The following is a 24,845-nucleotide window of genomic DNA, read 5'->3' as shown; positions in this document are numbered from 1 at the left end:
ACTAGAGGATATTGCGTGAATAACTATATATATACCACCACACCACCGTGCCAAATATATATATATAATATATATATATATATATGTATATATATATATATATATATATATATATATATATATATATATATATATATATATATATATATATAATATATGTCTGCGTGTGTGTGTGTGAGAGAGGATTAGTCCATCAAAATTCACCTTCAGAAGGACATGCAGTCCAAACAAAATTTCCAATAAATTAATGTGTTCAAAACAACAAATTACAACCACTTGGTGGCACTAGAAAAAAATCATTAAGATTTTTTTCATCCACTGGACCAAGTCACAAGTGGAACTGAAACCACTGAATGTATACAAAAGCAAACCAGAAATGTATAGCTTTGAATTTATTAGCTCGATATAATAATACAATAGTAAAAATATTAAGTCAGTCAGTCGAGGTGCTACTTTACATTACCGGTCATTTAGCTGACGGTTTTATCCAAAGCAACTTTACGTTACACTTTAAACCCATGGCTTGCCCGGGGAGCAATAAGGGGTTAGGTGTCTTGCTCAGGGACACTTCGACTTGAAACATGGCCGGGACTCAAACCACCAACCTTGCGGTTCCCAGCGCACCCGCTGTACCCCCTGCGCCACGACGACCCTGATCACTTTAAATGTACGATACATTAAGATGTTATTGACGACGTGGATGCATGTGCATAAATAAAGCATGAAATCTCTCAAACCATAAAACAAAAAACCCTTACATGTTTTCAATGGATTGTATATTAGTTATATAGTATGCATGCGGAGTATGATGGTTGAACAAACAGAACCCCCCCACCCTCTGTTATTGAGAGGAAATATGAAAAAACACATGAAAGGGTAATTGATTGAAATAGAACATTACCAAATCCCAGAATGAAGAAATTAATAATTAAAGCTGATTCAAAATTACATTTACAGCATAGAAAGCAAAGTGGTTAAGGACAGAGGAGCAAGGGCTCTTCCTGGTGAGACTTCTCAATTAAACGTCCTTTCTGTAATGCCGATATGTGATTTGGTATGCGAGGACATCGTCCACTGTGCTTTATACCAATAACCAGAATGTAATGTTGACATTGTGCTGATTCAGTATTGATTTACAAATAGCCCGTTTGGTATTGTAAAATAAAAACAAGTTCTCTGATAACATATAATGAACAAAAGATTATTGTAACGTTTTTCTACTTTACAGGGACCGCTCACATCAAGAAGACTACCGATTCACAAAGTGTGCTCAGCAAGATATTAATAATATTAGTATATCAAAAACACAATGACAGCTATGACATAGGTAATGATGAAAACAATGTTGACTTTTTCAGCCACCCTGGTCCAGCAGCCGGCCTTATTTCCTTCCTTCCTTCCGTTGAGGACCCGAGTCAGCGTTTTCTCCACATCCCTCAGCTCATCTGAGATGTTCTCCAAAGCAATGGACTCCACAGTCGGTTTGCTGCTGTCGCCCTGCAGGAAGGATTCAGTAGATTATTAATAAAAAGTTCTACATTTGATATTTTGTTTTTCTGTGCATTATGATTCGATTTATTAGGGTTGGTTCCAAGTTATGCTCAACAGTTTTTATACTTTTTGTTTTGTAATTTAATAGATCTTCAAGATGCAACACAACCTTTACCTCTTTGGCGACTGACAGTTGTTCGGATGGAGTTTCATCAGCAGACGTCCTTTTCTTCAAATCTAAAAGAATACGTTAGATTCAATGACAGTAGAGAATGAGAAGTTGAATGAGGAATTTGTAGAGTTTGTGCTTCATCCCACCTGACCAGCAGTGAGCTTTGCCCAATTTGTCTCATCAGTACTCACTCCGTCTTTGCTCTTCATCTTCCCTGTTTTCTTTGGCTGCAGCGTCTTTTCCTAACAGATACATCATCAAAATCGTCTCCAGCAGGCTCAGCATCATCAGACCAAAAACCCCAATGCAGTAGATTGCTGAAAGGAGGAGTTATCATCAATGATGTAGATGGCTAACGGGGGAAGGCAGCGTCAATGTGGACATATTGAATCAGTACGGTTGATGCTCATGTGAAGTGTAGACTGCGACCCTCCTTACCAATGAGAGGAATCCTGTCTGAAGAGGCAGGCAGGATGTCATTGAGGATAAGCTGCATCACAGTGACAGCCAGCAGCACCGTGACCTTGAAGCCGAGCTTCTCGCCCCCACTGTCTGAGATCCCAAAGGAGGCCAAGTCCAGACCCAAGAAGAACATGATCGGAAGCAAGAAGTTGGCGATGTAGAGGGCAGACCGCCGCTTCATGGTGATCTGTGAAAGACGGACAAAGGTCAGTTAACGCTTCCATCTGCAACGGCCACAAACAGTCACATGCAGGTAAAACAAGATAATCGGACCCAACATGTGCTCGTCTTCAACAGCAGAGCAAAACGTGTTCAAGACGTTAGTTAGGTAGAAGTACTAATGAAACAGGGACGGTAGAAAATACCAATATACTTAGAAGTATTAATAGGTACGATTAGCAGAGTACAAGTAAAACAGGTATCTTTAAATATTTGTACATTCAGATTTATTCACACAAGGGAGGATAGACAGAACTAATAGTAGAAAGAGGAGAGTAAAAAAATAAATATAAAAGCCAGGACATAATTATAGAACTAGAAAAAGCATTTCCTGCTGAAAATGCGTTGGAATGCAAAAAGCTGAAAGCTGCACTGAATATTTAAAAATAGCTGAAAATACAGAAAGTTGAAGGGAATTTGAATACATTTGGTGAAAAGATTAGAAAAGCTGAAATGAATTTGAAATTGCTGAAAATACAGAAATGGGAGAAGCTGAAAGGAATTTCAATAGATTTGCTGAAAAAGCAGAAATGAAAACAGCTGAAATAAATGTGAAATATTGCAAAACAGAAGTTGCAGGAGCTTAAATGAATTTTAAAAAGTACAGAAATAACAAAAGCTGAGATGAATAAAAAGAGGTTTAAAATTGTTTGTAGTAATGTTAGTTGTAATTTGGGTATTAGTACTAGCAGTAGAAGTCGGTTTAGTATCAATAGCAGTAGAAACAGCTGGAATACTGATACTATTAGCCATAGTAGTATTTTTAATAACATTAGTAGTAGTTGTATTAATAGCAGTAGAAATACTAGTAGTATGGTAGTAGAAGTATCAGTTGTAGTTCTACTAGAAGTACTAGTAATATTCGTAGTGGTTATAGTAGTATTTGAAAGAGCAATGCGTATTTCAACGAAACCGCTTCATGGTTAAGGTACAGATAATCATTCAGGCTTTTAGTTTGTAATGATGGAATTGGGTGAGGGGGGGTTGGGAGACAGAATGTTTGTTATTCAAACTAAGAAGTTTTTAATTAATAGGCCTCATCACAAACATTACAGTAAAAATTCCCTCCATGTGGCTTTTATTTTGAAATTATTGGATTGGGTGGGTTGGGGGGGTGTAGATAGAGGGAGGGAGGGTGAGAGGGTGAGGAAGGGAGGGGTGGTGAGGAAGAGATAGAGGGAGAGAGAGAGGAGGAGAAATAGACAGACATACTGACTGACTGAGTGATTAACAGTGAGAAGAGGTCAGGGTGGAGGGGGGAGGGGGGGCGAGTGTCTTTATCATATTGGTCTGTTGACAGAAAGCATAGCTGCGTCATGTGACTCCACTAATCACGTCATTGGAGCAGCTGTGAGTCACACACAGAGATACTGCAGCGTGTTTACGAGTAACCACGGCAACGGCGCACCTATTGGATTGGGTGGGGTGGGGGGGTGTAGATAGAGGGAGGGAGGGTGAGAGGGTGAGGAAGGGAATGGTGGTGAGGAAGAGAGGGAGAGGGGAGGAGAATTAGACTGACTGACTGACTGAGAGTGATTAACAGTAAGTAGAGGTCAGGGTGGAGGGGGGAGGGGGGCTAGTGTCTTTATCATATTGGTCTGTTGACAGAAAGCATAGCTGCGTCATGTGACTCCACTAATCAGGTCACAAGGAGCAGCTTTGAGCCAAAGACAGAGATCCTGCAGCGTGTGAGCGAGTAACCACGACAACGGCGCACCTATTGGATTGGGTGGGGTGGGGGGGTGTAGATAGAGGGAGGGAGGGTGAGAGGGTGAGGAAGGGAATGGTGGTGAGGAAGAGAGAGAGGGAGAGGGGAGGAGAATTAGACAGACTGACTGACTGACTGAGTGATTAACAGTGAGAAGAGGTCAGGGTGGAGGGGGGAGGGGGGGCGAGTGTCTTTATCATATTGGTCTGTTGACAGAAAGCATAGCTGCGTCATGTGACTCCACTAATCAGGTCATAGGAGCGAGCAGCTGTGAGCCACAGACAGATCCTGCAGCATGTGAGTGCTCGTAACCACGACAACGGCGCACCTGTGATCATTAACGATCTGTTGCAAAAGACAGAGACATGGCAGCGAGTTACACAGAATCCACACCTCAAACAAATGGGAACCAGCGCAAAACTATAACAGCTATCTAAAAAATACGGCGTTTGTATGAGACCCAAGACTCTACCGAACGCGTGGATGTGCTTTTTATGTCTGTCCGGTAATAAATACGGCTCCTATGGCCGTTTACAAAACGTGTACCTTGTGGATTTTTGTGAGAAATATGTCGGCAGATTTGTATTGGAGCCTATGGGGCTTTTGGCAGAGGTTGTGTCACTCAAACACTCCTTGCGCCAAAACTAAAAAACTCTGGGATTCCATGAACACATTAATCCAATCAGCACAACCATACCCTCATTAATCTGAAGAAATGAAGCCTCTAGAGTGTATACTTTGGCTGCAAGGACAGAAGTTCCATACTTTTTTAACCAGATTTCTGCGCTGCTTCAGCCTCTAGCCCGCGAGCTCTCCACTCTAGCAGACGCAATACACACTCATGTAAAAGTCAGAAACGGAGCGAAAAACTAGTGAAACATAATCAGTGATTATGAAAAAAGTACAATAGATATCAAGAAGCAGTTTTTTTCATAAAATAGTTGAGACTTGTGTGAACATTTGAGAGTTGAAATGGTGTCTGTAGCTGAAAGATTCGCGAAGCTGAAAAATCTGAAAGTTGAAGAAGTTTAGGAGGATTTGAAAGCAAACTCCATTTGAAAACCATGTTAAAATATTAATGATTATTGATTTATATAAATTCAAGCATAAGAGGTAGAAAGCTGAAAAGTCATAGCCCTCAAGCCAGAAAGGAGCTGAACATTTTAATATTTGAACGGTTTTAATAGCTGAAAGTGTGAAGGAGTTGAAAGGTGCCGCGGAAGAAATAGAAGAAGTTGAAATAAAGATTCGAAGAACAATACTTGGAATGCATCTCAATGCATTCCAACAATTAAAAAAACATCAAACAAAGAAAGACAAAAGTAAAGCACAAAGAAAAATGTGAATTTAATTGTTGAGTTTTACAGACCCGTTGTCATTGTCATGTCGGCACTACAACTAGCGCTGCACTAAACCCACGGTTTTTATTTTCTTGAAATTTTGATTATGCTTTTTGATTACAGGTGTCAGGAGCGATAGATGCTGACGGGTCACTCATGCAAAATTAAAGAGTGAAAGGTTGGAAATGAAAGCTGCAACTTTGAGGGGAAGCGACCTCACCTGGAAGTGGACAAGCAGGGAGATGTGACATGTTGCTGCTGCCTTCAGGTGTACTGAAGATCTACGTGAGGGCCGGACTGTTGTTTTGGGCTGATGAGCCAAACAGCTCTTACAATCATCCAGGCTTTTTTGAGTCACTAGGTTTTATTTGAAACAAAACTTAGGTAGTCGGTAGGTAGGTAGTCTTTTATTTATCTATCACTCCCTGTCCTTGTTTATTTTCCTTTATTTTGGTCTTGACAAAGATTTCATTTAAGCAGTTCACTACATTTTCCACAAATCATTTTCAATTTTCTTTGTGCTCTTATAAAAGTGTGTTTCCAGAGAAACTTACAGTGTAAACCAGCTTGATTTGGTTCGGACCGAAATTGTTAACGTATTCCTCGTCGATGCTGAAGTTGACAAACAGCCACTCGGACTGGGACATCTCTTCAAGAGACTGTTCCAAATTCCATTTGCTGTTAGCCCAATTCAGAAGCTTCAAATCCTGAGCTGATTTGGGAGATGAAAAAAACAGCCTTTAAAGTTTCATTGCATGTTCAGAAAGGACTGCATGGTATTTATTTTCAGGTGACAAGAAACCAAAGTCATTGAAACATTCATATTCAAACTCAAACACATTAACAAGGCACAGGAATTCATGAAACTGAACACAAGGTTTAGGACTCACTGGGGTGTACAGTGGACTTGAAAGACAGGTTGCAGTTCTGGACGTCAAAGGGAAATTTGTAAACTTCCATCGTGCAACTGCTGACCACCACCATGTTGCTCCGAAGATAGACCTCTCCATCAAAGTCAAGGGCGACATAAGGACTCTTAGGAACCTTGTTATCCTCTATCCTGAATGATAACAAACACAACTTAATTGAACTGAATTTCACATTATGTATTATCTATAATATTGTACAATATGACAAGTCTGGACCACAAAACTATGTAAATGCAAAATTTCTCCAGGAGGCATTGAACCAGTTACAATGGACAGTTACAAAGTCATAGTGCTCTCTGTTTTTGCCTATTAACTTATGAAAAACAAAACCATATGGTCTTCTTTTTACAGATTAAGATTTTACAGATTTGCATTGAAAAGAAACAAAAAAGCTCTATTCAATACACTGAGGGGGTTTTGGTCGGTCTGGTGTGACCAGTAAAGTTTCTCATGGTGATTAATATTGATATCAGTCGGTTTGCTGAGTTTGAAACTCTTCTCTACTTGGACTACTGCTATAATGTACTTTAGTGTTGGACGTGTTTAACTTGTGTCAGCAGTGGCTGCTGTTTACCAGAAGTCACACTACATTCCCTGCATATTAAATAGTTACAGACAGACAGGTGGCCAACACAAAGTGCAGGTAAAACAAGGAGGCAAAAGCCTTATTCTGGGGCACTTGGTTCGTAATTTTATAATTCATTGTAAACAAAAGTATAGTTAGTGTTAGTGTCTAAACTAGTGAAAACTATGGGATTTCAGATTAAATTAAAAAAAAATGATATTAGTAATCACTTCACTAAGGATGCTCAATGATATTCCAGTGAAGATATGCTTTCTTTGCTTTCTTTGAACTCACCGACAAAACCCAAATGTAGGAAACAAATTGCTCTTTCTTTTCATTCTATGAGAAAACAAAAACATGTAAAAAGAAAGTTGCTGCATCCAGACTTCAGGGTAAATGTCATAAAACTCCAGTTTCAAGAGTTTGCAAACAGAGAGTTTTCATATGACCCTCCAGATGAGGTCAGATACTGTGAGTGAACAAACATCAACTAATTAATTAACTAATGTCCATCAAATTAAAATTAGAAAACAGTCAGAGCACAGAAACTATTCTGAAAAATGGAAAACAGTAAAACAGCCATCAGCCTCATCAAACTCTTGCATGGTTTAGTAATTTCTCGATACGTTACAGACAAACACAGAAATGGTATTAATAGAACTTTGTTTACAAAATATTTTAATTTTACTTTCTAATCTTAAGTAGCCACTCACCACATCTAGAATGTCAAAGAGCAGCACGTCCAGATTGACCTCTGTGGCTGATGAAGAACGAGAAGGCCGGATCTTGGAGTTGTCGTTGTCTTTCACCAGGTTCAAGTGGTTATAAACAGCCCGATGGGAGCAGTTTGCGACATCGTTCATCACACCTACAGTGAAAACATCATGACATGTTACGTATTAGAAGGTCTAAGTAGGAAAGAAATCGCCACAAAATGTAATTTCAGACCTTCATATTGTTGATTTACGACAGTCGTGTTCGTATCATTCTGGTTTGTATAGTTCCCCTGTTGAAGCTCGGGATATTTTGAGTCCTGGTTGGTACTTCCATCTAGCAATAAAAAGTACACAGGTTCAACTTTTATTTAATTGCAGGAATTTAAACAAAAACTCTAAGAACACACAATAAAATTTTTTGAAGAAAAGATTTTGACTTTTTGTCTTTTTTTTCTGACTCCAACTATTGGAAAACAGTCAATATCATTTACATCACACTGCAATTCAAGATCAAATTTAAGTAGCTCCAAATTTCTTTTCTTTCTTTCTGTGTCCTGAGGCATGAACAAACACAATCTCTTCATGTCATGTTTGCAGAAGGACACGCCATTAATCACGAGCTGAATGAAAAGATGGAGCTTCACCTGTCACCACCTCAGGGTGATGTTAGCTTATCATGTCTTCCTACAATAGTATAAAGACTGTTTTGTGTTTACTTTAATAAAAGTGAGCAAACATTAAAGTTATTAATCTTCTAAACAAATACAAGGTGCACAGCATCAGTACATTCTACCATCCAAGAAGCAGTCACGTCACCAGCCGTGAATCCTCAACTCGTTTCCTTAACAAACAAGTTGCATAAACATGTAAATGAGCTGCTGGTGGTGGATAGCACTGTTGCCTCACAGCAAGAGGGTGCTGGGTTTGATTCCGCCCAGAGGCCTTTCTGTGTGGATTCTCCCCGTGTCTGCATGAGTTCACTCCTGGTACTCTGGCTTCCTCCCAAAGACATCTCTCTGGATTAGGTTAATTGGTGACTGCAAAATCTTTGGTGATATCGCTTTAGTGAAGGTGTTTGATCTCAAAAACAGGAAGAATTTGTAAAATAACAGCATTTCTCTACAGAACTTTAAGCGATATCCCTACATTGAAAGTGTTTCGTACAGACATTACGCAATCTATGAAATAAATGTTATTCTCTGTAAAATTGTCAAGGAAAATTTATGGTTTTCGCACTTCATTAGAATTAAGTTATTTTTGTTTGGCAGACGCTGCTGCCAGTCATTTGATCTTTTTACGTTTTTTTTTTACAGTGTAGTTAAGACTGTCGGCAAAGAGAGGGAACTGGAGGCGGTGATGTTGGATGTCCTACAATCCAATTTTGCGTATGGGTCAAAATGTGTGATGATCTGAGTGGGCAACGCTCCGTGTGTTAAGTGGGGGATGAGGGTGAGGAACAGTGACACGGTGGCGATGTAGAAAATGAAGAAAGCTCTGTTGATTCTTGCGGCCAAGAGGCCAGACTTCCCTCCGTCATGTCTACAGACGAGGTGCAGATTCAAAATATTCTGCAACTCCTTCAGCTCCTCCATGATCAGCAGCAACGTGTCACTCTCTCGGGCCTGAACGCTGTTGTTAACCTGCAAACATCAGGAGTCATGACTGGGATTATGAATGCATTCATGTCTCAAGCCAGGTGGACACAACCGCCTTCTTTACTGTCTGCCACCTCATTAATACTTTGGATGGTTTAATGAGATTAATGCCCTTAGGTCATGATGTAAATGTACAAATAGAAATATACATGTAATTCATAAATGTGGATTATTTTGTGGATGAAATCTAAATCAAAGCATTTGGGGTCTCTTTTAAAGCAAAGCATTTAATTTCACTAAAAGCAAAAGGAATCGTGGGAAAAGTAGTTTCTCCGACTTCAGAGCAATTTATGAAGTTCAAAATCTAACCCAATTTTAATGACCTGGAATCTACATTTAACCTGATGAGACAATACATTTTGGTCTAAAACCCAGTTTTGACCACCTGTCTTGTGATAATGATGTTTCATTGGAACCGACATTGTCTTTACCTCTTGAACCATCGGCAGCAATTCATGTTGTTTCTCACCATCTGACGCTTTGCAGATGCTCAGACAGCCGCTTTGTCTTTTCTCCTCTGAAAGAGATGGTTGCACAGGAAACGTGATCCACTATAAAGCTGCATAGGAAAAGCACTTGAAATCATGGATTGTGTTTTTCTATTTGATCACATTCCTGTGACCAAATGCAAAAGAGAAAACATCCGTAGTCATAAGTCAACGAGGGCCCACAAAGGATGTGGATTTATAAGGAAATAGCTGATCTAGAAAAGCTTTCAAGGCCTAAATTACCTCAAGGATGTAAATTACGACTGAAAAACAGAAATAAGTTCCTCCAGACGTTTCCAATTAACAAGCTTTCAATAAGATCTGCGTCTCACCTGTGATGAAGGTGTCCTGCTTGTTCTCCCTGTTTTCGCTCAGCCTGATCTTCTTCTTGGAGGCACAGTCTTTCTCCATGAAATATGTAACCAAGATGGTCTCCAGCAGGCTGAGCAGCATCAGAGCGAAAATCACGACGCAGTAGGTGGCTGAGTGGAGGAGACAAACAATAACTGCCTTTTTGTTTTGTTGATCTCTTGACCTCTCAATGAAGCACATCACGGCGTTCAGAATGCCCTGAAAGCAGGAGTCAGTACCTATGAGGGGAGTCTTGTTGGACATGGAGGGCAGGATGTCATTGAGGATGAGCAGCAGGACGGAGATGGCCAGCAGTATGGTGACTTTGAAGCCCAGCTTCTCTCCTCGGCGGTCTTCGATGAAGAAGGAGGCGAGGTCCAGAATCAGGAAGAACAGGATGGGCAACAGGAAGTTGGTGACGTGGAGGAGTGGCCTCCTCTTCATGGTGAACTGGAAAAATAGGTGCAAAGGTCAGACTAGATGGACGGGGGGAAACCGATTTTACTTGCGTAAACTCATTTGATTATTTCTATATATATCTATATGCATATAGACAGATATACGTATGACATTTACACATACATTACATGTTTATTTATTCATTTTTTTATTTAATAAATCTTGAATCTCCTTTTTTGGTTACCATAAGTAATATATATTAATAAAGCAGAAGTTAACTAAAGTGAAAACAAATTAGAATTTAGTGCACACAAATTCTCAATTGTGTATCCAGAGAAAAACTAGTTCCAACACCAAAACAAGAACATAATGTAACGTGTGTGTGTGTGTATATAAGTACATACGTACAGTGTATATGAGATATTCCCACTGTTTATTGTCTATGGTGAAATTTTGACTGGTTACGGTCAGTTGGAGGAACTCCCACTCTCCCTGAGTCCTTATCACCTCTCGGGAAAACTGGGTGGCCCGAGACGAGTTGGAGAACGGAAAGACACGAATCTCATCAACTGAGGAGACGGGGAGAAAGTCTGAGTGAAAGGACCTTGTGGCCGGAATGAGATTCCGCCCATTCTGCCCTGAACCACACAGCCGTTCACTCACCGCAGTGCACCGCAGAGCCGATGGAGATGTTGCATCTCTGTATGTCGAAGGGGAACTTATGGACGTCCATTTTGCAAGTGCTGACCACCTTCATTTCCTCTTCGGAAGAGACCGTCCCGTCGTAGGACACGTACATGTACGGATTCTGAGGGGATTCATCCTTCTGTGTCCTGAGACACAAACACACTTCACACTTCAAAATCTTTTCATGTTACGTTTGTAAGAAATTAAACCACTAGGTATTTCCCAATAATCATTAACTGAAGGAATAATAGATGGAGCTCCTCCTGTCACTACCCGAAGAGATTGTGTTTGCTCTTCACAATAGTTTAAAAGCGGCTGTGTTTTTAATTCTTAAGAGAAACCTCCCATTCTCCACCAAGTATTTGCTTTCCTTTTGTCTTCTCCAGGTACACATTTGTTTAGCAGTCCGTCAAATCCGATTCCCTTTAGGTTCCCTTTCATTTCTTTTATTTCAAATGACCCGTGACAGTTCTCACCTTTAAAGGATTACCAAATATATACCGTATAACATCAGCGTTTTAGCTTAGCTTAGCATAAAGGCCGCAATTGGGGTAGCAGCTGTAATTGCTGAACAATGTAGGTGCTTGTTGTGCACAGATCTTTTAATAAACCACAGTGTGTCTGTGTGTGCTGCTGGCTCACATTTCATAGATAAAGAGGTCTGGTTTCCAGAGCATTTCCTTAGGAATGGAAATCTGAGTGATTCCACAAAAGTGAGCCGGGTCCCATGAGATGCGTTCATTGTTCCACTTCTGCAGTAAATGAAAGGTCAATTAACAGAAAAATGACAGTCAGCTGATGATGAATAAAAAAGAAAGTTCAGGAGAGTCACCATTTAAAAAATCCCAACTCACCATTATTACCCAGACAAAAGGAACAAAGGTTTGCGTTTTCTCAATCTGGGGATAAACAGACGGGTTAATAAACTGCTAAACTTCAAAACAGCTCAACTGAATCGATCATCAATCAGGTGAATGACACACAAACACGGTAATGCTGCACCGACCACAGCCAGGAGGGCAAAGAGGATGATGTCCAGCTGCACCACCGTGGGGCGTTTGTGGTCCAGAACGGGTCGGGTCATTCTGAACACACTGTTGTCTGCGGTGAGGTTCAGGTACTCCACTACATCCTGGTAGCTACACACCTTCTGGGAGGACGAGCCATCTGTGTTTAAAACGTTTTTTAGAAAGACGTTTTATAAAAAAAATTGTTTTATAAAAAAATCACCACATTATCAAGCAGTGGTGTTATTATTAGCTTTTATTTCCTTGATTTTCCTTCTTTTGCATTAAACAAAAAAATATTTCCATTATATTCAAAGCTGGTTGACACGGAGCAGAATAGACTTCTCTGTACATTTATCAGATCATAAATGCCCTGATAGGAGGAAGGCTTCTTCCTTTAAATGAAGCACTATTATCAAAACAATAAAATAATTTAAGGCAGGCAAACCAATGATGTTTTGGCTTTGACTTTTGACTTTGACCATTTTGGGTTTGAGCTTTGCATCGTTGCTCTGTGACAACAAACAACAAAACAACAAACACAAGCTCCATGTTCTCAAACGCAACCAGAAATAATGTCCAAGTGTCAAACGTCAAACACATGAACACCATCAAGAATGCTCGCAGCACAGATTCTTACCTGTGAAGATGATCAGGAGGAGAAAAGCCAGGTGCATCATATCTGCAGCCGTGTGTGTTTGTTTGTTTGTGTGTGTTGGAGCAGCTTTGTGTCGAGTGTGTGTCTCTTCTGTAGGTCAAGACCGGATCTGTGATTCTCTGATTTCAACCGACGAGGGCTTCGCTTAATGAATGAATGACCTCTTCCTGTAGTGAGAAACCCCTCCCACACCGGACAGCAGGAGCTGGTCAGCAGGCCCTGGTTTGTCTCACATACGAGATGGATGGGAACAAATAATAAAACTAAGGGAAAGGCAGGTGGAGAGGATTCATCCATATGAAAGCATAATGTGATCTTATTTTACACTGAATGATAGAGGGTGTAAACCTCAACAGTTTACATCATATGAGAAAGTAGAATTCAATTTAAGCGAAACTTGATCAGCAAAACAACGTGGTAATGACATCAGGGAAGAAAGCAGATTGATCGTCTGTAAACTGTTTGGACAGCGCGTGACTTTGCTGGTATAGAAGGGTTTTGGCCTTCAGCTCACACTGAAGTTCATGAACTACTCATGATTCATTCCATTCTCATTAATCACCATCCTTTTAGTCTGAGTGGTACATTGAATTCTGTTAACACAAATATATGTAGTTGGGCACCTTTAAATCAGTATGAAACATTCTTGCTTGTTTAATATCTTGGTTTATTCATTTGCTTGTTGAAAGCTTATTTAATAATGAGAGACAGGGCTTGATACAGTTTGCTGCTTGCAAAGACGAGACTCCCCACCCCCCTCCTTCCCGAACTTCTCACCCCCATGATGGAAAGATGTACAGTATGTAATAATGTAAGAAAATATATGTATATGTATACACATGTATATATATATATATATATATATATAGTTTTGATTATATATATATATATATTAGTTTTGACAGGAAACACGGGACTGTAGGAGGGGTTTCATCATATATATATAGATGTGTTATTTGGCGCCTCGATCGAACTTTCCTTTTGGACTGGTTCACGCTCCAGGATTCTTAGTGAAACAGCAGAGGCCTATCCCAGTGTGGTCCCAGTGGCGTCTTCTTCTTCTTCTATTCAAAGGTATGAGAGGCCCCGCCACAAACCAGTGAGACATTGGTGCTTCTGTTCAGATTCACCAATATCAGCTTAATGCATGAACTAGGGGGCTATCTTCTTAGCCAACAGAACACAATTTGTAACCTAACAGAGGAAAGCCCTTAGAAAAACATACATCTTAAGGTTTAACGAGGAACACATATGCCGACTTAGTGCAGCATTATGTGACACAGTACACAAGCCGGGGCCAGTAAAACACTGGCGCTTCTGTTCAGATTCACCAATAACAGCTTAATGAATGAATTAGGTGGGCTATCTTCTTCTTAGCCAACAGAACACATTTTGTAACCTAACAGCGGAAAAACCCTCAGGAAAACATACAGTTTTAACAAGGAACACATATGTCGACGTAGTGCAGCATCATGTGACACAGCACACCAGCCGGGGCCAACCCCCAAACGTCTTCTTCTGCTTCTCTTCAATGGTATGAGAGGCCCCTCCACAAAACAGTGAGACACTGGCGCTTCTGTTCAGATTCAAAAATAACAGCTTAATGCATGAATTAGGGGGCTATCTTCTTCTTAGCCAACAGGACACACATTGTAACCTAACAGAGGAAAAATCCTCAGGAAAACATACAGTTTTAACGAGAAACAAGCGTGTCGACTTAGGGTCGCATAATGTACGCAGCACCCAAACGGGGCTAAACCCTAAATAGCTTGAGAGCCCCACAGGGATGGAGAAAAACAGAGTCCTTTTGTGGTAAACAGTGAGCAGTTTGTTTAGTTTTAATCAACATATGAACCCACACCCCCACCGAGACCCTGGTGTGTGAAAAACAGGATCCTTACTATATAGATACAGCCACGGTTCACTTCTTGACACCCTGGCAGACTGGTGCATCCTCACATTTAAGACATTTCCATATATATATACACATACATTGGTATAAATTTAAAAAAATAAAAATAAAAAGCTTTAAAGATTGTACTATGTCGAGTGATTCATATTTGTTTTTATATATATATGTATATATTTTTTAATAGGTATTTACACCTTTTAGAAATAGATGACAACTCGCATCCTATACATGGGAGTCTTGAAAAACTGAAAAAAGGAGATTGCTGCACTCAATTGTCTACCAACAACGACTACGTGCCCCAACCAGGAAGCTGGCACAGGTAGGGAAAATGGCAGTATGATATAAGCTTTCTATATATTTATTATTTGACGAATCATTCAGATGATTTTATAATTCTCTTGAAAGAGTCGACATCTTGGGAAAAGTCGGCTGACCGTCGCTGTCAAACAGGGGTTGCAGGTAACTGGAACAATATCAAATATTTTTTATGTATTTTACTGATTATTGTTGTTAAACCGTGTATGCTTGTACAGTAGGGAGCAGCTTGACCTGTCAACACCAACAAAGGACACATGGTACTATCCAGAATGTTTGACTGACGAGGAAATGCTGCAGGCGGTCTGTGACTATGAAGAAGAGAGTACTGCAATAGGAGCAACATCGGCAGAGTGTGTAACCCCATTTCAACAAAACAGAGCAGGTATACCCACAGAACCCACGGTGGTGATTGTGCACCCGAGGGACATCGCTAACCCCTTATATGTAGAGTTGATAAATGAAATCAGTGAACTGCGTCGTTCCAACACCGCATTAAAAGAGATAGTAACCGATCTATGTAAGAAACAAGAGGAAGCTAGACAAACACAGGACGCCAACGGCTGTTCCATAAAACAATACCTGATAGCTCCGAATGCATCCAGTGAAGCTATCATAGCTATACTTACAAATACATTTTATCCAAGGTAATCTACTAGGCATGGTGTCTATAAGGGGTGGTGTCTAAATAAACAATACAGACGTGTAGTATGCCTCCCCCCAGAAAAGTTTTGAAAAGGGGCACGGGTGATGTACATCGATCAGGGGATAACCATAATAATAATGATGATGGGTATAGGGTCCTGCTACAGAATACAGAGGAACAGCTTAAAAGCCTACGTGCACTGGTGGAGAGATCGCGCGTTGATGCTGCTGCTGCAGCTGCTGCAGCTGCTGCTGCATACCCTGCAGAAGCTTTTCATGATGTTGACAGAATTCATTATACGGAACAACATTCATCGTATCTAGATAGCGGGTATGCAGACTTGGTCAGTGTCCTAGACCCATGGTTTAATACCACAGGTGCAAATAGCCACGTGTTGGATCATGCAGACGGCCCACTTGTGTACACAGACAATGATGCAGGGGCTGGGGGGGGTGTGTTGGCAGAAATATGTGACGACCGGCTGAATCAGATGGGGGCAAATGGAGATGTGGAGCATGAACAGGGTGTTGGGGGGCCTGCTGAGGGTCAAGAGGGAGGGTCATGGGAGCAGGCCCGAACAAAAGGGGGGCATGATGATACACTAACAGGAGGAGGAGGAGGGGAGATAATGAGGGGGGGTGAGACCTCCTCAGGCATAGAGGGAAGGACAGTCACCATGAGAGAGATGCCTTCATTCAATGCATTTGAGCTTAGACAAAGGGTTGATTTCAGAAACGTGGATCTTACTGACCTCGAGCAAATCCCCTACATGGTCAGAGAAAGAGTGGCGGGTGTAATTGATAGAGCTGTAGAGGCCTCTCCGGCTGGTATGCTGGACGTTTTGTTACGGGGACCTTCATTGGCTAGTGATATACAAGCTGTTCTACGCGTAAACGAGTCGTACAACTCTGACTTGTTTATGGAGCAAATTGCACAAGTGATACAGAGCAATGATGAGACTATAACGGATGATGAATTGGAATTAGTGATCACCGTAGCTAAAAATAGAAACGGTGGGGGCTATCTAAAATTAGCAAATGTCCCATATGATGTGATATTATCAAAGAAGGGTCGGTTTCTGCACACCCCTGACAATACTGATAATAACCTGTGCTTTTCGCTCGGTTTAGCACATTTTAATCATCCAGACATGTCCCTGCAAGATAAAGTGAGATTTGCAACTCAACTACATAGATCGTTGGGTTTTGGACCAATGCACAAGGCCTCATTCTCCGATGTAGATGCTTTTGAAAGACATCTGGGTGTGAAAATCATAATCTTCCACCATGCAGCAGCAGGTCGTAAACGACTTCAGTGTTTCCAAACCCACGATGCGCCTCATCCCCGGACAGTCTGGTTCTTATCTACACAATGACCATTATCACCTGATTGAAAACCAGCAAGGTTTTTTTGGGGCAAAACAAGTATGCCAGTATTGCTACCAAGCCTATGAACATCGATTATACCACAGCTGTGAACAGCTGTGTAATGTGTGTTTTACATTAGAGTGTCGTACACAGTTGGGTAAAACACAGAAATGTGGTGATTGTAAACGCATATGTAAGTCGAAATATTGTTTTGATCAGCACAAGCGGCCAGAAAGCGTCCATGCCCTCATCCCCTGTGATGCTATGAAATACTGTGAGGCATGTGGAAAAACATACAAAGCAGGACAAAAAGCGCACAAATGCGCTCCAAAAGTCTGCGCCCACTGTGGTGAGCAACAGTTGGAGAGCAATGATAAACATGAGTGTTTTATTCAGCCTCTTGAAAAGAAAGAGCCGCAAACAACCTACATATTATTTGACTTTGAGACAAGGTTTCATAACGGAAAACACGAGGCAAATTATGTATGTGCTATGGATTTAGAGGGAAAAAAGTTTTGTTTCAGTACTTTGAAATGTGTGGACACCTTTGTGAAGTATTACAGAAGACCGAGATACAAAGGCTACACGTTTATCGCCCACAACGCATCTGGCTTTGACAACTATATTCTGTTGGAATATTTTGTAAAACAAAAGATCACTCCGCAAGTCACCATGAGAGGGAGTAGGGTAATACTGATGTATGACATTTCATACCGGCAGAGATGGATTGACTCATTCAGTTTCCTTCCCATGCAATTGTCAAAAAACCCCACTGCCCTAGTGTTCAGTGATGTCGAGAAAGGCTATTTTCCCCACAAGTTCAACACCCGGGAGCATGAGTATTATGCCGGTAAATATCCTGATCCGTCCTACTACGGCTTTGACGATATGAGTGAAAGCGATAAAGCGACATTCATGGAATGGTATAATGCCGTTTCAGGAGGAACATTTGACTTCCAAAAAGAAATCGGACGCTACTGTGTTAACAATGTAGAAGTGTTGCGAAAAGCCTGCACCATCTATCGGGAGACATTCATAGAGTGCACGGAGCTTGACCCCTTCTCATTTACCACCCTAGCATCCAGCTGCATGGGGGTGTTCAAAACCCTGTTTCTCCCAAAGGACACAGTTGCTCTAACGTTTGAGGGGGCATACACTGCTCAGAATAAGACGTATTCTGATGTATCGATGCAATGGCTTGAATATGTGGCCCTCACAGAGAATATCGAGATTAAACATGCTCTCAATCACGGTGAACAGCTTTTTGAGCCGTTCTATGTGGATGGCTATGACTCTGTAACAAACACTTGCTATGAATTTGCGGGATGTTTTTTCCACGGATGTGTCAAATGCCACGTCCAGAGCGACATGAACCCTGTTACAAAAATCACCTACGGTAGACAATACAGGGTGTTCATGGACAAAATATATTCTCTACAAAAACAACACGGGCTGCGAGTTGTAGTGATGTGGGAGTGTGAGTGGTCTTCGTTAAAACGGACGAGCGGGGCTGTACAGGCTTTTATGGCTACTTACAAAAAGCGTGAGCGTCTAGAGCCTAGAAAGGCCCTCTTTGGGGGACGTACAAACGCTATGAAGCCGTACCACAAGATCGGTGCTGATAAAAAAATCAGGTACTACGACTTCACCAGTCTTTATCCGACGGTTCAGGCTAAAAAGCAGTATCTCGTTGGACATCCATCCTCAGGTTATCCTGAAGGATTTTGAGTCTATTGACAAGTATTTTGGACTCATAAAGTGCACAGTGCTACCGCCCAGAGGGCTGTTTCACCCGGTCCTACCTTACAGATGTCATGACAAACTCATGTTCCCATTGTGTGGCAAATGTGCTGAGGATTTGAATCAGAGTGGCGAGTGCACTCACGGAGACAGAGACAGACTGCTGGCGGGGGTCTGGGTGTCAATTGAACTGCAGAAGGCTGTGGAAAAGGGATACAGGCTTGTGTCCATTGATGAAGTTTGGCATTTTCCCAACAAAACAGACACATTGTTCAGCGGGTATGTGAAGACATTCATGAAGTGTAAACAGGAAGCGTCAGGCTACCCTGGCCATGTCAAAACCCCGACGACAAGGAGAAATATGTCAAAGACTATTTTGAAAAGGAAGGCATTCAATTAAACCCTGACAAAATCATGGTCAACAAAGCCATGAGAAGCTGCAACAAACTCCTCCTAAACTCTTTGTGGGGCCGTTTTAGTATGCGCAATAATATGCCTGCATGCGAGCTGATCACAGATCCGGCTCGGTTCACACAATTGATGTTTAGCGACCACTTTGATGTGCGACAATTCTGTTTTATCTCAGATGACGTGGCTTTGGTACAGTGGCGACATGCAGACGCCCGCGGTTCCCGTATAAAAGACGTAAACGTCTTTATAGGAGCCCTGACAACTGCCCATGCCAGATTGATGCTCTACGACTTGTTAGACAAACTGCAGGAGAGGGTCTTGTACTGTGACACAGACAGCATTGTCTTTACATCGAGAGGGAGCGACTGGGTGCCGCCCCTGGGGGCATATCTTTGTGACCTGACTGATGAGTTAAACAGCGGAGACATATGCGGGCTGCCTAGTGAAGACTACATCACAGAGTTTGTATCAGGAGGACCCAAATGCTACGCCTATAACACGATGCAGGGTAAAACAGCTGTCAAATGTAAAGGCGTCACATTAAACGCTAGAAACGCCTCCGTCGACACCCCCCAGTCATTGATTGGCCTCGTACAGGCTTATGTAACCAATCACAACACACACACACTTTGACCACTGTGTCTGAAACTATCAGGCGTGATAAAAAGAAGTTCCATCTTAAAAACGAGACAGTTTTTAAGCAAGTCAGAGTGGTGTACAATAAGCGGAGGGTGTTGTCTGACTATACGACCCTTCCTTATGGATACTAACAGCGATCAAGGATTTGATGCACGACTACAACACCCCTTTAGTTTGGTAGTGAGTGGACCTTCAAACTGTGGAAAGACTTTTTTTGTCAAGGACATAATTGCAAATGCTGAGAGGGTTATTTCACATCATATTGACAATGTCGTCTACATTTATTCATGCTGGCAGCCTTTATATGATCAACTGCTTAAAACAAGAGACATTAACTTTGTAGAGGGCTTACCAGAGTCTCTGTGCGATGATGTTTTACTACCTCCTGCCAAAAACAATCTACTCATTATAGACGATTTAATGAATGATGCTGGGAATAATATAGAAGTTCAAAATGTTTTTACCAAATATGTACATCATAGAAATCTCAGTTGTATATATTTAGTACAAAATGTATTTATTCAGGGTAAATCTAGTCGTACTATTAGTTTAAATACCAACTATCTCATTCTGTTTAAAAACCCTAGGGATAAATATCAAATCACACTACTGGCCAGACAGATGTTTCCGGGTAATACTAAATATTTTTTAGAGGCCTTTAATGATGCGACCCAGCAATCATATGGCTATCTTCTCATAGATTATAAAGCGTTGACCCCCGAACATTTAAGACTCAGAACGGCTTTGCTATCGGACCAACAGGTTGTGTATATCCACAAAAAACAAACAGGCGTTAATAACGCTAAAATGTCATCACGCATGCAGAGGAATTTGTCATTGTTGGAGTTGATATATAAATCTACGCCTCGTGTGCGGCGTGTCATTGTTAATAACGCCAGCACGGATGTTAGCAGAGATGGTTCGCTCAACGGTCCCGGCGTTCATACCCAATGCTAGGCCGAATATTATCGCAGTACAAATAACACAAGTGGAGCATCATGGCTGTTTGACTTGAACTGAGTCGTCTTTATTGAACGCAGATCCATTTGACCTCTCCTAGGTCACATGTCCATTCAGGGGCATCCTATTGGCCACCACTTAACACACAATACTGTATATAATGTATAGGAAAGTAAATACAACAGATTGTGACAATGGAGGGCATATACTCATATATGTTAACACCCCCACTTGCTCTCACATTGGTACATACTCTAACAAACAAACAAACAAATAAAAAAATAAAAAACATTAAGGCCCTTCTGCCTTTATCATGCACATTACTTCACATACGTGGTTAGTTTTCCAAACATGAACTTTGCAAACTTAGTCAACTTAGACTGTGTAACAGGTTTTGTCATCACATCTCTTTTGTGACATCTTAACACATCCATCACTTTGGTCAAAAACAATACCCAGAAAATGTCTGAGTTTTCCCAAGTCTTTCATTTTAAATGGTGCTGAGAGCATCTCCTTCACAACCTTCAGTGCGTTTTCATCACTGGCACCAATGATTATGTCATCAACCCATATTAAGATGATCACCTTTTCTTTTTCGGTCTCCTTTGTGTAAACACAATGATCAGAAGGATTTTGCACAAAGTTGTTTTCACTCAAATACTCGTGCAGTAACTTGTTCCAATTTCTGCCTGATTGTTTGAGTCCATACAGGGACCTTTTCAGCTTGCATACCAACTTTGTATCTGTGCCAGATTTTACCTCATAACCTTCTGGCTGTGCCATATAGATATCAAAATCTATTGGTGCATGCAGGTAGGCTGTTTTGACATCCATCTGATGTAAGATCAAGTCTTCTTGCACCGCTTTTTGCATCAAGACTCTGATACTAGTCAGGTTGGCAGTAGGAGAAAAAGTCTCCTCATAATCCACTCCTTTCCTCTGACTGTATCCCTTGGCAACATAGCGTGCCTTGTACTTTTCTGACCCATCTGCATTGTTTTTAATAGCATACACCCATCTACCCCCCACTGCTTTCCTGTCCTCTGGTAAGTTTGTATGGGTAAATGTGTCATTTTCTTTTAATGATTGTAACTCCTCATCCATCGCATTAACGCATTCCTCTGATTGGGGTGAGGTTACAGCTTCTCGCAATGTTAAAGGAACGTTAGACGCTACTCTATAACAATAGTCTATGTTAGTGAGTACTTGATCATCACTTTCTTCGTCTCCTGACACATATTCACTCAAATACTCTGGTTTCTTCCTCTCTCTTGAAGGGTATCTCTTTTGCTCAAGTGTCTGTGTGTGGTTGTGTACTTCAAGCATAGGAACTGGCACCTGGTCTTGTGTATGGGCTGGACTCACATCAGTAGTTTTACTGGTAACTCTATGCTGCAGCTCAAAGTCATCATCGACAGGTGTCATGTCAGTCTGTGTCTGTTTCTCCGTGTTTGTTTTGTTGATAAACTTCACCAGTCTATGCTTCTGCACTTTTCCAGTGTCAGAAAAATAAACCATATAGGCTGGACTGTTCTTGTCGTATCCAACAAAAACCCCCTTTTCACACCTTGCGTCCAATTTTCTCTTGTCCTGTTTGTAAGCATAACACTCTGAACCAAACTTCTGCATTCTGGACATGTTAGGTTGTTTCCCTTTAATCAGTGAGTAAGGTGTCTGCTTTGTGCGGTTGTTAAAACATCTGTTCCTCAATACAGCAGCTGTCTGGACTGCGTACGTCCACAGCTCTTTTGGTAGCTTACTGTCCAATAGCAAACACCTGGCCATGTCAAAGAGTGTGCGCCAGTTTCGTTCAGCAGTACCATTTTGATGTGGCGAGTATGGGGCTGAGGTCTCATGCCTAATGCCATTTCTGCTGAGTAGTGCTTGGTAATGTTTCCCCGTAAACTCAGTACCGTTGTCAGACCTGATACACTTTATCTTGCCATATGGCGCTGTGTCGGCAAGAAACTTTTCTGTTGCCTGCACTGTGTCATTCTTATTTTTCAGAAAGTACACAAATACTGCACTGGAAAAATCATCAGTGAATGATAATGCGTACCTATACCCGTCTCTGGACACTGGGTCTATAGGTCCTGCTACATCCGTGTGCACCAGCTCTAAGGGTGCTTTTGCCCTTACATCAGCCTCCCTGTTCCTAGTTTGGGTAAATTTTCCCTGGGTGCAGACTTCACAATGTAGGGCTGACATGTCTGTTTTACCTTTGATTGTCATACCATCAACAACATGTTGTAGTTTCTGAACATCATCATAATTACAGTGCCCTAAGATTTCATGCCATGTCTGCATATCGTATACTCCCTTACATTGGTCTTCACACTCACCATTCACTGTATGTAAGTAGTACAGTCGGTTATACTCATGGATGTTGAATCTTGCACCGTCTCTACATATCAGGGCATCTTCTCCTTGCTTGAAGACTACAGTTGCTCCACTGACAGTCGCTGCTTTAACAGAAAAGATGTCCTGCGGGTGAGAGGGGATGTACAACGCCCTCTTCAGCGTCGCGTTGTGATGTTGTCCTCTGCTGTCGATCAAGCAGACCTCTGCATCTCCTCTGCGCTCCGCAACTCCGTTGGTCTTTTCACCGTTGGCTAACTCCACACAATGTTTCAGTGGTTGGAACGTGTCGTCAAAATTCCTGAACTTTGAAATATCATTGATGATATGTGAGGTTGCACCTGTGTCCACCATTAGTCCTTTCTTATTAGCACTGCGAGCTCCCTGCTTCACTTCATCCGTGTCGCTCACCCGGAAAGCATACTCGTTGTCTCTCTCCTCCTCGGAAACTTTGTGCGCGTCGTCCTGCTGGTATCTCCGTCTGCAGGTGACATCCCGGTGTGTGGCGCTTTTACAGTAACTACACCACTGCTTGCGTTGACACGATCTCGCTTTGTGTCCTTTCAGGCCACATCTGTAACATACAATGTCCGCACTCTCGGTTCCATGGTCACTTGTAGGTCTACTGGTTGACGCAGGTTGCATTTTCGCCTTCATCGCGTTGTCGCCCGACTCAGTGGTGCGCATTTTCTCAGTAGCCTCGTAGCTCCGCAGTTTAGTTTTGAACTCCGCAAAAGACGTATTCGCATCACTCTGTGTAACATGAACAGCGAACGGTCCATAAGACTCTGGCAGGCCCTTCAAAATCATTGCCACTAGCAGTCCGTCGCTTAACGTTTCACCGGCGTTTCTCAATGCTGTGATAGTGGTCTCTGCACGTATAACATATTCAGTCACGCTTTCGGTACTTAACTTTTTAAGTGAAGTCAGTTCGGTACACAGGCTTATTACCCTGGGTTTTCCTTTTCCAGCATAGTAGTCTCTCAAAATCTTCAGTGCTCCTCGGCCATTGTCCGCTGCATCTCTCATTACCAGCGACAAACTTTTATCATCGAGAAACTGAATCAGCTCCGCGTATGCCTCAGCATTTTTATCTTCCTCTTCATCATCTCCACCGTCTGGCTCGTTTAGAATAATGTCCTTTAAACCTTGTAGCCGGAGATGACCCAAAAATTTCGTCTCCCACAGTTCGTAGTTCCTTTCATCTCCGTCAAAAACCAGCCGTGACCATCGGCCACTTGACTCGTAGGCTCTTCTGCTCATGGCGCTAGCTTAGCATGCTAACTCACCGGACACGCGGTACGTCGCGACTTTTCTCTCGGTGATAACTCGTTGGAAACTCTCTAGGTAACTCTGGGCCCATAACCTGTTAGCAGAGATGGTTCGCTCAACGGTCCCGGCGTTCATACCCAATGCTAGGCCGAATATTATCGCAGTACAAATAACACAAGTGGAGCATCATGGCTGTTTGACTTGAACTGAGTCGTCTTTATTGAACGCAGGTTCACTTGACCTCTCCTAGGTCACATGTCCATTCAGGGGCATCCTATTGGCTACCGCTTAACACACAATACTGTATAGAAAAAGTAAATATAACAGATTGTGACAATGGAGGGCATATACTCATATATGTTAACAGTAACAATTTAG

At 41.7% G+C, this 24,845-nt stretch overlaps 1 protein-coding gene and 1 long non-coding RNA gene across 2 annotated transcripts; one reads left to right on the top strand and one right to left on the bottom strand.

The window, feature by feature from the left end:
- Nucleotides 1-218: 218 nt before the first annotated feature.
- LOC120819780 (uncharacterized) lies at nucleotides 219-13,587 on the bottom strand. The gene is made up of 17 exons (XM_078103799.1): nucleotides 12,830-13,587; nucleotides 12,189-12,349; nucleotides 12,037-12,081; nucleotides 11,825-11,934; nucleotides 11,159-11,328; nucleotides 10,904-11,064; nucleotides 10,336-10,546; nucleotides 10,078-10,227; nucleotides 9,689-9,774; nucleotides 8,975-9,242; nucleotides 7,600-7,754; nucleotides 6,283-6,505; nucleotides 5,947-6,104; nucleotides 2,102-2,312; nucleotides 1,855-1,980; nucleotides 1,667-1,728; nucleotides 219-1,497 (listed from the first exon to the last, which is right to left on the bottom strand). The coding sequence occupies exons 1-17, from the start codon at nucleotides 12,867-12,869 to the stop codon at nucleotides 1,291-1,293; spliced, it is 2,544 nt and encodes an 847-aa protein (XP_077959925.1). The 5' UTR covers nucleotides 12,870-13,587; the 3' UTR covers nucleotides 219-1,290.
- Nucleotides 13,588-14,622: 1,035 nt separating this feature from the next.
- On the top strand, nucleotides 14,623-15,602 carry LOC144407986 (uncharacterized). The gene is made up of 3 exons (XR_013467723.1): nucleotides 14,623-15,078; nucleotides 15,165-15,218; nucleotides 15,293-15,602. It is a non-coding gene; the product is annotated as an uncharacterized LOC144407986 (long non-coding RNA).
- The last annotated feature ends 9,243 nt before the right edge of the window (nucleotides 15,603-24,845 follow it).

The sequence above is a fragment of the Gasterosteus aculeatus genome, chromosome 5 (genome assembly GCF_964276395.1).
Source record: "Gasterosteus aculeatus chromosome 5, fGasAcu3.hap1.1, whole genome shotgun sequence".
In the NCBI taxonomy this organism is placed as follows: Eukaryota; Metazoa; Chordata; class Actinopteri; order Perciformes; family Gasterosteidae; genus Gasterosteus; species Gasterosteus aculeatus.
Note: the sequence above shows the minus strand (reverse complement) of the source record. Positions and strands in the feature narration are given on the sequence as shown.